Genomic DNA, 12,568 nt, shown 5'->3' with positions numbered 1-12,568 from the left:
AGTATTTTGCTCTGTAAAGGGAAAGGCTAGATATCATCCACGCTTCCTGGAGTCTAAACGTTAGCCTAATAATAATAATAATAATAATAATAATAATAATAATAATAATAATAATAATAATAATAATAATAATAATATTTTTACCCTACGCCTTTCATTTAATTCGAACCTTAAAGTCACTATCAGATTGCAAATTTGCTTCTTAGTTATTCTCCGTGCAACAGCAATGCTATTGGCAAAAGTGAATTAAATCCTCAGCCAAACTAAGAACCACGTTGAACTGAAAAGAAAGAAAGAAAGAAAGAAAGAAAGAAAGAAAGAAAGAAAGAAAGAAAGAAATATTGTTTTCTTCGTTCCGGAGCCACTTCTGTGTAAAAGCCAGCAGGGGGCACTCTATCAACACCCACGGCTCACACTGAAGTCTCCGCTTCGTTTGTTCGAATCTGCTCCAGCGTGACTGTTTAAAAAGCCGGTTGGACTCAAACCCTCCCCTCGCTGTCTCGGCCAGACCCGTCCAGCTCTCAGCCAGAGCCGGTGTTACAGATCCGCACCCCTGTCTAATTCTCACCCCGTAGAACCCAACATTCCCTTCTCTAATTGGTACATAGTTTGGTATTGAAGTAGTGTTGGCCGTGATGCATGTAGTTTTGCATTTGTCCTTTTGTTCAGAATTGTTTCAGATGTTTTAAATCTGAATGGTTTCTAATGTTTCAAATCGTGTCTAAATCACGTGTTAAGTATTTGGTCCGATTGTCTCCAGCGCTACAGAGAGCGAGTCTATTTTCATTGATTATCGTTATAGTGGGACTTGCGCGCCTGCGCTGTAGGCGTTTGTTGGACACGTTTCTGTTAGGCGCAGTAACTTGAGGACTGCTTATGCCGACAAAGACGAAACTGACCTTTCCGAGCATGGAGTCAAAATTTCGGTGCAAGTTGAGGCTCCACAAAAAAGGCAAAGATCTCAAAAAGGTTCCAGAGACCTGCCCTGATGGGTTATAAGAGGCTAACTCTCATGAGGGTTTGGGCAGCAGTGTGGAGTAGTGGTCAGGGCTCTGGACTCTTGACCGGAGGGTCGTGGGTTCAATCCCAGGTGGGGGACACTGCTGCTGTACCCTTGAGCAAGGTACTTTACCTAGATTGCTCCAGTAAAAACCCAACTGTATAAATGGGTAATTGTATGTAAAAAATAATGTGATATCTTGTAACAATTGTAAATCGCCCGCAATAACCTTTAGCAGTTAACTGTGCTGTCAGGTATCACAGAACAAGCATGGCAAAGCCTAGTAAAGCATAGCCTGGGGGAGCATAGGCAAGCATTCTTAACAACACAGGGGAGTGGGTTAAAACACGGTAAATCATAGTTTAAACATGTCCGAAGCATGGATGCTGCAGCTGTTAGTGCTTGAGAGAGGACCAGGACTGAACTGAAAGCTTTCATTTAAGATAGAATAGCTTGAGGGAACGTTGTGTGTTACTCAGAGGCCCCAGTTATAATACACTGTACCAGCACAAGCACATTCAGAGGGTCCTGTGTTACAGTCCATGAGACCGACTGATACTGTTCATATAATTAACTCAAGCCTCAAAACGCAGAAGTGTACTTTCCAATAGAGTCTCAAACAGGCACTTCTGTGGCAGCATAACGCACACAGGCACCTCAAGGATTCTGTCGAGTTCGCTGGATAGCAGGGCTTGACTTCTAAATGCATAAAGAGATAAATATACATGAGTGACGGGGGGAGGAGAAGAATGCGAGTGAAGACACTTCACACAGCTGAGCCCTGGAGCTGACTGGCCCCCTGGCACACTGCCTGCTAGGAGAGTCCAGCAGGGCTGTGATTGGCTCAGCCAGCTGGCTCCTTATAAGGTGACACAGACAGACAGGTGTCCTGGAGAGAGGGGGGCGAGAGACAGATATTCAATACCCAGAGCTCTTTATAAGTCCCCACTACTAAGAAAGATGAGGCTAAACTTAAAAGTCTCCCTTCTAAAAGTACCGGCTGCCTACCACCCCCATGAAAAAAGCACAACCACTTATGGTAATTAAATATATGGATACGATACTGAATTGAAATGACATTTATTTAAAAAAAATATATATGTGTTTTAATATATTTTGGGCAAATATATTGTGTTATGTTGCAAAATAGAAGAATATATTTTAAAATACAGAAGTTATTGGTCGATTTAATATATATATATATATATATATATATATATATATATATATATATTATACAGTATATTTCAACATATCTTTTTATATAGTCTTGTAAAGCTAAAATAAATATATATCTCTATCTATCTATCTATCTATCTATCTATCTATCTATCTATCTATCTATATATATAATTGACAATATAAATACATACATATGTTTTCTAATATATTTATACAAACTGAAAATGTATTTGGGAATATAAATTTATATATTTTTAATATAATTAAGGAAAAAATAATTTTTCACTGCAACTTCCTCTATATAAATTCCAGACATAGCTCAATATATTCCAATATATTTAATTCCTAAGGATCATGCCAGCTTCACAAGCTGCAATTTTAAATGTAGCAAAGATTTTTTTTCCCCACAATGCATTACCACATTTCATTACCTTTCTGAAAAAAAAGAACAGAAGGAACCATCTCTGTTACAAAGTTACTGAATGGCAAGAATGATATAAGAATGAGGAAGGATTTCGTGCACGCTTTCATAAAAACAAACAGCCAGGGTTCTGCATGCATTAAAAAAGGAATCTGCAAGATCTAAAAAAAAAAGAAAGACTGCAAGCTTGCATAGTCCTTGCTTGAAGCTGCCTTTCCCAGCATGACCCTGGTGGTTGTTATGGGACAGTGATGGGCGTGCCTCTGAGTTTGACAGCAGCTGTGTGTTTTCCGCAGCTGTCTCACCATTCCCTATACACACAACAGCGCACCTGTGTTACTGTGTGTGCAAAACAATCAGGATTTTATTTACTTTAGCCCAGAGCAATGAAGAACTGACTGTCTCTAAAATCTTAAAAGGAGCTGCCAATCCTAGACAATACTTTAAGCACAGCGCAGGACCACACAGTTGGGAGTGGAGACTTTGGACAGAGGCTAGGAGTCACTTCGTTACACAGGGAGTGGTGAGGGGGTGGAATGGGTTAGCTAGTCATATTGATGCACAATCATGGGCACCCTGTAAGTCCCAGCTTGAAAGTTTTGAGATTAATCAGGTATTAGGAACTGCTGGTTGAGCACTGATGGGCTGAATGGCCTTGTCTTGTAGTCACATAATGACAGCACTGTCTTGATGCTAAGCTAATGCAATATGTTCTGTACAGCTGACCTCCTGTTGGGAGAAACTGTTCATTCTTTATGACAGTACATGGATTGTTTGACAGTACACAATTGTTAATAATATTAAATAATATAATTATACTGGCTGAGAGCGACAGGTCTTGAATATGACTACCCCCACCGCAGGAATTGATTTCATTTGTAGTCTCTATATTATACATTCTTTGCCTTTTTTTGGTACCTCGTCTCTTTACATTACAGTTTGTGTTGAAGTATGTTTAGAAAGAAAGCAAAAAGAGGTGTGAACAGCAGGTGGTGTAAATCTCCATTTAAACTATCTCAGTACAGGATTTTATTTTTTTGTTGCCTCGTTTTTGTGCCCCGTTTTTCACGGCAGTAATCCCAGTTTCGGGGGCACCAAAGGTCAGCGGACGTCCTCCGATCCCACGAGCAAGCCAGTCGCCTCTTTACATCCAAGAGCTCAACACTGGATGCGTATAACCCTGAATACACATCCCTGAATAGACCTTCATTGTGTGGAAATTGCTTTTTGTGTGTGTGTGTGTGTGTGTGTGTAGCAGCTGATCAGTTATTGACAGGAAAGACAGAGAAGGGGTGAGGCAGAACCAGATATCATGTTTTAAAATGAAAATACATAAGAATAATCAATATGAAAATACATGTTTGTTAAAAACATGTGTTTCTTTCAAAACTGCACATTTGAGGATTTACCTTAACACTAGAACCGCCACGGTAGTTATTTTGACGGGTGTGGATTTAAAATGTAAACGAATCTGCGAGTCCTTTTTTTTCTTTCGTTATTTTCGTTCTTGTTTTTTTTCAACAGACAACCGCATTGCATTCACCGTACGCATACTCGTTTTCATTTCAAATCTCATTAATCCCGCGGCGGTTCTAGTGTTACCCAAATAAGTACCAGATTTAAAAAAATAAAATAATTAAAAAATCTGATACGTTACATTTAGACTTGGCAAGTGGGGCTGACAAAATTAGAGGACGTTATCATAACAATGAAGCTAAAGAGAACATTAAAATATCAGCTAGTTTTGCCAGCTGAAAATGCTCCAAAAGAAAAATGACAAAGTAGCCTGCCCTCAAACTAGCACTTCATTAAATACTTCCTGATTGTAATGAATGCATGATCAGGGCAGACATGTGGAACTTTTCCTAACGCCAATGATAGCACAGCAGGATGAGGCTGACACTGGCAGAATAATACACAGTCATATCTCAGTGGTGCCAAAAGACCACCTGTCACAGACCCCCCCCCCCCACCACCACCCCCGCCACCCCTCCCTCAATCTCTTTCTTAATTCAGAAAACAGTTACCCCCTCCCCCTCTATCCCCCCTCCTCTCTCTGCTTACAGGAACGTTTTTTTAAGTTCCCTTGGAAGGCCACGATAAACCCAAGTGGTTATCCTGAGTTTGAAGTGTGCAATGACCCGCTGCCACTGTCAACTCAATGCTTAGCAGTAAGCCACTGCAAGACTGCTTGGGCAGGAATTATGACATGAAACTCGGGTGCTAAAGTTTGCAGATAACTTAAGAACATAAGAAAGTTTACGAACGAGAGGAGGCCACTTGGCCCGTCAGTGCTCGTCCGGTTCCTAGCAGCTCGTTGATCTCAGAACAAAGTCAGCTCCTAAAGGATCCCAGTGATTCAGCATCAACAACATAGCTAGGTAACCCATTCCATCCCCTCACCACTGTCTCTGTGAGAAGAAGTCTCGGTCCCTCTGTAAGTCTCTACTTGAGTTCCAACTGTGTTCTCTGGTACACAGAATCTGATATGGTGTCCCCCTCTCCCCCTCTCCCCCTCTCCCCCTCTCCCTCTCTCCCTCTCTCCCTCTTGTATGTCTGTGCACTGGCCTCAGGCCCAATCAGCCCATTGCTGAAATGCCTGATGCGAAACTGGATTCCCACGTCACGTCACAGATTGTGTGTGTGTGTGTTATATTTTACACAGACAGCAAACTATTCTTTTGCAATCAGCATATCGCCAGGATAAGTAATTTCTCCATGTTGTAATATCTGTTCCTATGCCTTATTTTCACGTTCAGTCTTTGCTGTGTCCTGCAAAGCAAAGAGTGCAAGAGAGACGCATTCTCAGTTAGAGGTAGGTAGCCACCAAACACTTGTACATGCATTAGAAGTCATTAAATCAAACTAGCAACAGACAAAAAGCTCATATAATAATGTGTTGTGGTTTGAAAGTTGAGACTGTCTTAACATTGACATTCTGAGTGTGAGATCTACACCCTCTGCAAAGTTTAGACAAAGACAAATGCCCTTATTTGTACAGAATGTGGGTAAATAAAACCTGTGTTTTTTAAAATCCGAATTTTAATACATTAAAAAGTTTCAAAGTCCCACCGTCGACGATACTCATATTTCTAAGGTCTAACACTCCCCCCCGCCCCCCCCCCCCCCTGCCTTGGGACCAAAAAGGGTTTGTTTCAAAATCACCCCTTCCCCTATCCAAAGTTTAACTTATAAGGCACGTCGGTCTCTGGCTGTTGACGCTTCTTTTATTTTCCTGTGTTTCAAACTCTCCCCCTCTCCTTTTCGTAGCTGCTTCACAAGGGCAGAGGCAGGCAGCCTGGTACCTTATAAGGACTTGGGACTCGGGAGCACTCACAGCTGCACTCGTCGCTCTTTTTAGGGGCTTGTGTGGTGTGTGGGAGCCCGCCTCCCTGCCTCCCTGCCTCCCAGCTCCAGGGGGTATTTAAAGACCCCTGCCCTCTGTGTTTTGCCCCAGTTGAAGCATCTCTCTCTCTCTCTCTCGTGTGATACTACTTGGTGAGTGCCTGCCTCTCTGGCTGTGTCTGTGGAGTAAGACTGCCTGCCTGGACTGCCTACTTGTGCTTTGAGTTGGGACTGGATGAACTTTGCTTAGAGGGTTGGAGGTCTTTGTGATAGAGAGGATAGGGGGGAGATAGGATAATGCCTGTTTTATTGGAAGAGAAATATCTTTTTAAGTTGAAATATATATTGTGAAATACTGGGTTCTGTTCAACTTTAACTCTTGAGTTATTTAAAGATTTATTTTTCAAAGTCTACGGCTAGTTAAGTTCTTCTTTTGTTAATGAATCCGACAGCTTTGGGAATCGGGTCCATGTTTCTTGTGTTTGTCTTGAACACCTGATTTTGAAACACAGTTCTCTTCAGTTTGTGAGTGGCAGCACTTTGTTTTTTTTTAGCCTCTGTTTAAAATCATGAAAAAATGATTACTTCTGGGGCGATACAGAACGGGGTTTGACGTGATGCTATAGGGATTATGTTGGTGGAATGTATGACTTTTGATAGAACAATGGTTATCTTTACAGTTTCATTTTTCAGTAGCGCAGCTACAATGTTACAGCATGAGGCTGTCATTAATAGAATGGACACTTAATGGGAACGTTCTCCCACTTTGACATAGCAATGGGATCACAATGGTTTGACCACACAGTCCACACTGCTGGTAATCCATTGCAGTCCCACGGTACCCTAGCAGTACCAGCCAGACAGAGTGCTCCTGTATCAGGACCGCTGTACTGTGCAGTATCTCATATCCATTGTGTTGCCATGGCTGCTAATGCTGTGGTCTGCTTATGGTTCTGCTAGCTGGGGCTTCTTCAGGGTAATGCATTAGGATCGCAATGGGATTTTGACGGAATATCTGCATGCTGTTTCTGTTGGATTTGTCTCCCCCCTTTAGTGCTGATAGAGTCGGAGGGGAAGAGTTACTGTATCTCGCTGCCTTGTTTGAAATTGAGCTGGAAGAGACAGAGTGGAGAAAGCCAGGGCTGTATTTAGAAAGCTCACAGCTGGGGCAGTCGGCCAGAACAGCTGAAAGCAGTTTAACCTGTGAATGAGCAAACTGACAGCTCTGTGTTAAAGGATCCATGGGCTTGTCTTTCAGCTTGATGTATTGCAGAGCCTGTGTGTGTGGGGGGGTGGGGGGTGGGAGGTGTCTCATTTCTGCTGGCACTCAAGGAGTTAACTCTTCTCTCTGCCTCTCCCCCCTCCTCCAGACCACACCCCCTGACCAATCATGTGCGACGAAGACGAGACCACCGCCCTTGTGTGTGACAACGGCTCCGGATTGGTCAAGGCCGGATTCGCTGGGGATGACGCTCCCCGTGCTGTCTTCCCATCCATTGTGGGCCGACCCAGACACCAGGTACTGTAGAAACTCTATACAGCATTGCTACAGAACACCAGGTACTGTAGAAACTCTATACAGCATTACTACAGAACACCAGGTACTGTAGAAACTCTATACAGCATTACTACAGAACACCAGGTACTGTAGAAACTCTATACAGCATTACTACAGAACACCAGGTACTGTAGAAACTCTATACAGCATTACTACAGAACACCAGGTACTGTAGAAACTCTATAAAGCATTGCTACAGAACACCAGGTACTGTAGAAACTCTATACAGCATTACTACAGAACACCAGGTACTGTAGAAACTCTATAAAGCATTGCTACAGAACACCAGGTACTGTAGAAACTCTATACAGCATTACTACAGAACACCAGGTACTAGATATACTCTATACAGCATTGCTATAGACACCAGGTACACTTTGTACATGATTGCATTGCTGTGGGTCGTTGCTCCTGGTTCCTGACCCTCTCTCTCTCTCTCTCTCGCAGGGTGTGATGGTGGGTATGGGTCAGAAGGACAGCTATGTAGGAGACGAGGCCCAGAGCAAGAGGGGTATCCTGACTCTGAAGTACCCCATTGAACACGGCATCATCACCAACTGGGACGACATGGAGAAGGTGGGCATCGCCATGTCTCTGCTTGCACTCTCTCTTAATGCAGCACGATGCAAAAGCATTGCACAAGTGAGAGAGGTCATTATCAGTACAACAGCTGCAGTAACACAGAATCCAAAATACTGCAGTGTCAGTACAGCTGGACTCTCGTCCTCACCCCTCCCTCCCTCTCCCTTACTCGCTCACTCTCTCCCTCACCCTTTCTTCCTTCCCTCTCTGCCCAGCTCTTGCTTTCTCTCCCTCCCCCTCTCTCTTACTCTCCAGCCCTCTAAACCCTCACTCCAAACCAGTAGCAGGGTCTGCCTCCATGCCTTCCCAGTGGAAGGTGTGCGGTCAGTATAGTGTGCTCTCTTCCCATGCTGGTTTAATAACGTGACCCCTGTGCTTTTTCACTCTCCTCTGCGAGGTTTGGAGGTCAGCTCGCTTTACTAATCCCCTCTCTCTCCCCTAGATCTGGCACCACACCTTCTACAACGAGCTGAGAGTGGCCCCTGAGGAGCACCCCACCCTGCTCACTGAGGCCCCCCTCAACCCCAAGGCCAACAGGGAGAAGATGACTCAGGTAAGGGACCACACCACCTCAGGGGCCAGAGGAACAGATGGGCTTTAAAAAAAAAAAATCATATTCATTATACTGGAATCAGAAGGTTATAAATGGTGATATTTAGTTCAGAGTCTACAGCTATGGACAAAAGTTTTGCATCACCCTATAGAATGAACTAATTTTGCTTCATAAAGTCGAATGAAACCTGCTGAGTAATGTTACGTTAGCATACTGAATTACACCCTGCTTTGTAGTATACTTCACAAAAAACTGACAAATTGAAACGTGACATTTTGAAATCGAACATGAAATACTGTACTACTATGATGGCTTCTGGTAGACTTTTGCGATTTAATTTTGTAATGAATTAATTATGTCTCAATCCTAAAATTCTCGGTGATGCAAAACTTTTGGCCAGAGCTGCACAGCTTCCCAAAATGACAACTGACCTCCCAACGTGGTGTAACGTTGTAACGATCACGTTTGGGGTCCAGAATTCTTAACAAAATACAATTCAATAATCAATGCAAGCATTACTGTCATGAACTCCGTTTCATTTTGACAAACCCCAATGACTTCCAAATCCAGATAAGTGCCTTCGACAATAAAGAACCAAACTAGACAAAGTTACAAACCGAGACCTGAACCTCAAATCTCAATGGCAGTCCAAGCCCACCAACATATATATATATATATATATATATATATATATATATATATATATATATAATAATGCCACAGAGCTGAAATCCTGCGTCTTCTTGTACTTGTGCCAAAACAAGTAGAATTAGGAGGTCCGTTCCTGTGAGGTCATGATTTACAGACTATGACATTCCCAAACAAAACTACCAGCTAATAACTACTTTAATTGATTAATTATTTCCAGTCAAATATAATAGCTGCGATTCATTTTGAAATATCTACAATTCATTTAGAGATATCTACAATAGATTCTGACAGGGTGATGGTCTCTTCCGCTCTCTCCCAGTTCACACTCCTCTTTTTCTCTTGTTCCAGATCATGTTTGAGACCTTCAACGTCCCCGCCATGTACGTGGCCATCCAGGCTGTGCTGTCCCTCTACGCCTCCGGCCGTACCACCGGTCAGTATCCCAGACCACACTGATCATCAGACTGACCACCCCCTGCACTGGTCACTATCTACAATAGGGGGTCTAATTTAGTCTTTAAGAGAAACACAATTGAATTGATATTAACAGCTCCATTTTTTATAATAATAATAATAATAATAATAATAATAATAATAATAATAATAATAATAATAATAATAATGCAGTTTACAATATTCTGCAAAAGGTAAACAAAAACACCTCAAAAGTGAGCCGTTTAGATTCAAGTTTTTGAACCCCCCTACCTCGCTGCAGTGTTGCAGATGTAAGGAGCACTCTCTCTCAGGGTTAGACTGGGACCTCCAAGCTCAGGGGATGGCGCTGGATTTGAATCCCCTGTGCCACCAGGCTGCAGTGCAGCTCTCCAGCAACGGTGGTCTAACTTGGCTTGTGTGTGTGTGTCCCTGCAGGTATCGTGCTGGACTCTGGAGATGGTGTGACCCACAACGTGCCCATCTATGAGGGGTACGCCCTGCCCCACGCCATCATGCGTTTGGATCTGGCTGGCAGAGACCTGACTGACTACCTGATGAAGATCCTGACTGAGAGAGGCTACTCCTTTGTCACCACCGGTGAGTCCGCTCTCACGCTCACCTAACCCTAGGGCCGTTAAAGGCGTGGATTTACTTGCAATCAGATGGCTTTTTTTGAGTCCGTTGAATTCATTGCGAACGTGTCTCCCCCTCAGCCGAGCGTGAGATTGTGCGTGACATCAAGGAGAAGCTGTGCTACGTGGCTCTGGACTTCGAGAATGAGATGGCCACCGCCGCCTCCTCCTCCTCTCTGGAGAAGAGCTACGAGCTTCCCGACGGCCAGGTCATCACCATCGGAAACGAGCGTTTCCGCTGCCCTGAGACCCTCTTCCAGCCTTCCTTCATTGGTGAGCAGCTTCAGCCTTCACCCTTCAGCCTTCAACCCGCCCTCACAGCTCTAACAGCTAGACCACATCGCTTCCCTCCCTCCCAATCCCTCAGCAATAACCACTAGACCACACCGCCTCCCTCCCTCTCTGTCCCTCAGCTACGCTGCATCCCTGCTCTATTCCTCTGTGAATTAACCACCTCCCCCCACCCTTCCCTGTTGAACAGGTATGGAATCCGCTGGTATCCATGAGACCGCCTACAACTCCATCATGAAGTGCGACATTGACATCCGCAAGGACCTGTACGCCAACAACGTGCTGTCTGGCGGTACCACCATGTACCCTGGTATCGCTGACCGCATGCAGAAGGAGATCACTGCCCTGGCACCCAGCACCATGAAGATCAAGGTGAGAACAAGCACTCTACAAGCAACCATTCCTCACAATACACACGCAAAATACACCACTTCTCTATATATGTTTTAAATACGTTTTCAGGAATATAAAATACTCTAGGGATACCTGCCAGGAATAGTACAACACACTTGCACCTCCATGAGAGATTACTTATCCTGGCGAAGGACAGAGAGGTTATAATATTGATGAAACTGGTCTGTATTCAGCAACTAATCAAGTCTCTGACTCAGGCACCACAGGGGCAATAGAGGGGTTCTCTACTAAGGGGGTTGCAGTGGGATGAGGATGCCATTGGAAGAACAGCGGCCTCTGTGCAAACACCGTCACGCTTTTCTGACAACAGAAAAAAATAAATAAATAAAATCACTGGGATCCCTTTACAATCCAAGTGTATTCCCTGAAAAAAAAATTTGCCAGCTAGCAGACCACAGCATTACAAGTTAACCCAATCGACTTGCAACAGATATTAGGCAGCCCTGATATTGTCAGTCTGTGATTGAGAGAAGCCCGGGGCTGCAGACAGGGGGTGTTCAGGTCAGGATTGAAGTTCTCTCTCCCTTGCAGAGCTGCATGAAGAAGCTCCTGCTGTCATTGACCAAACTCTTTAAAAAGCAAATGAATTGCTGTCTAACGTCCTGAAAGCAGAGCTCCCTGACGCCTCTCTTTCTCCTCCCCGCAGATCATCGCTCCCCCCGAGAGGAAGTACTCAGTCTGGATCGGTGGCTCCATCCTGGCCTCTCTGTCCACCTTCCAGCAGATGTGGATCACCAAGCAGGAATACGACGAGGCAGGCCCCTCCATCGTCCACAGGAAGTGCTTCTAAGCCCCGCCCCTTCCATCCTCCACCGTTCATCTACCTGTCTATTCAGTTGCAATAAAAGTCCCGTGCTTGTAAACGCTGCCAGCCTGCTTCATTCAGTTCTTTACATTCGCACTGCGATAAAGGCATTGTGCTTGTCACAGAAAGTCTCATGGTAAAGGAGAACGGTTTAAGATGTACCTTTTGTTTCACAGGTACATCCAGTACATAGATAATACATATAGTATTAGATTTGCATTGGAGTTTAGTTTTAGTGGTCAGTATCTGAGTTTTAATGCTGGTCAGGGTGGAAAAAATAAATTAGATGCTTCAGGAAAACTTATTTTCACAGAGATGCTGTCTGCTGATTCTGCACCATTTTTTGAAAAGTAACAAAAATCATTATTTGTTCCTGAAAAGTAATCCGATTACTTGTCAAAAAGTAATCCAATTACAAGTTACAGTAATTTATCAACCTTGGTAATATTTTTGTGTTGCGTTAGCTGGACTGCATTTCAGAACTGGAGCTGTGGAAAATCTGTCAGCACAGAACTATATAGGAAAAAGTGATTAATCGCACATTTAGATAGAAAATCGGAAGGGATACTTAGTGTTCTAGGTGGAGCAGAGCTACTCAACTTAATTAAACAGAGCAGAACTATTTAGTTTGGCTTCCAGCTTCATGGTTGTGGTGCCCTAGGCCCATGTTGCGTTTAGAACAGCAAATCTACTTTTCCT

At 43.7% G+C, this 12,568-nt stretch overlaps 1 protein-coding gene across 1 annotated transcript; it reads left to right on the top strand.

Annotated features, from left to right (window-relative positions):
• The first annotated feature begins 5,951 nt into the window (after positions 1-5,951).
• Positions 5,952-11,927, top strand: LOC117397907 (actin, alpha skeletal muscle 2). The gene is made up of 9 exons (XM_059008731.1): positions 5,952-6,101; positions 7,319-7,467; positions 7,954-8,082; positions 8,531-8,641; positions 9,641-9,725; positions 10,163-10,324; positions 10,441-10,632; positions 10,841-11,022; positions 11,711-11,927. Exons 2-9 carry the CDS (start codon positions 7,339-7,341, stop codon positions 11,852-11,854), a joined length of 1,134 nt encoding a protein of 377 aa, XP_058864714.1. The 5' UTR covers positions 5,952-6,101; positions 7,319-7,338; the 3' UTR covers positions 11,855-11,927.
• The last annotated feature ends 641 nt before the right edge of the window (positions 11,928-12,568 follow it).

Source organism: Acipenser ruthenus, chromosome 37 (assembly GCF_902713425.1).
Source record: "Acipenser ruthenus chromosome 37, fAciRut3.2 maternal haplotype, whole genome shotgun sequence".
Taxonomy (NCBI): domain Eukaryota; kingdom Metazoa; phylum Chordata; class Actinopteri; order Acipenseriformes; family Acipenseridae; genus Acipenser; species Acipenser ruthenus.
This window is presented reverse-complemented; position numbering and strand designations above follow the sequence as displayed.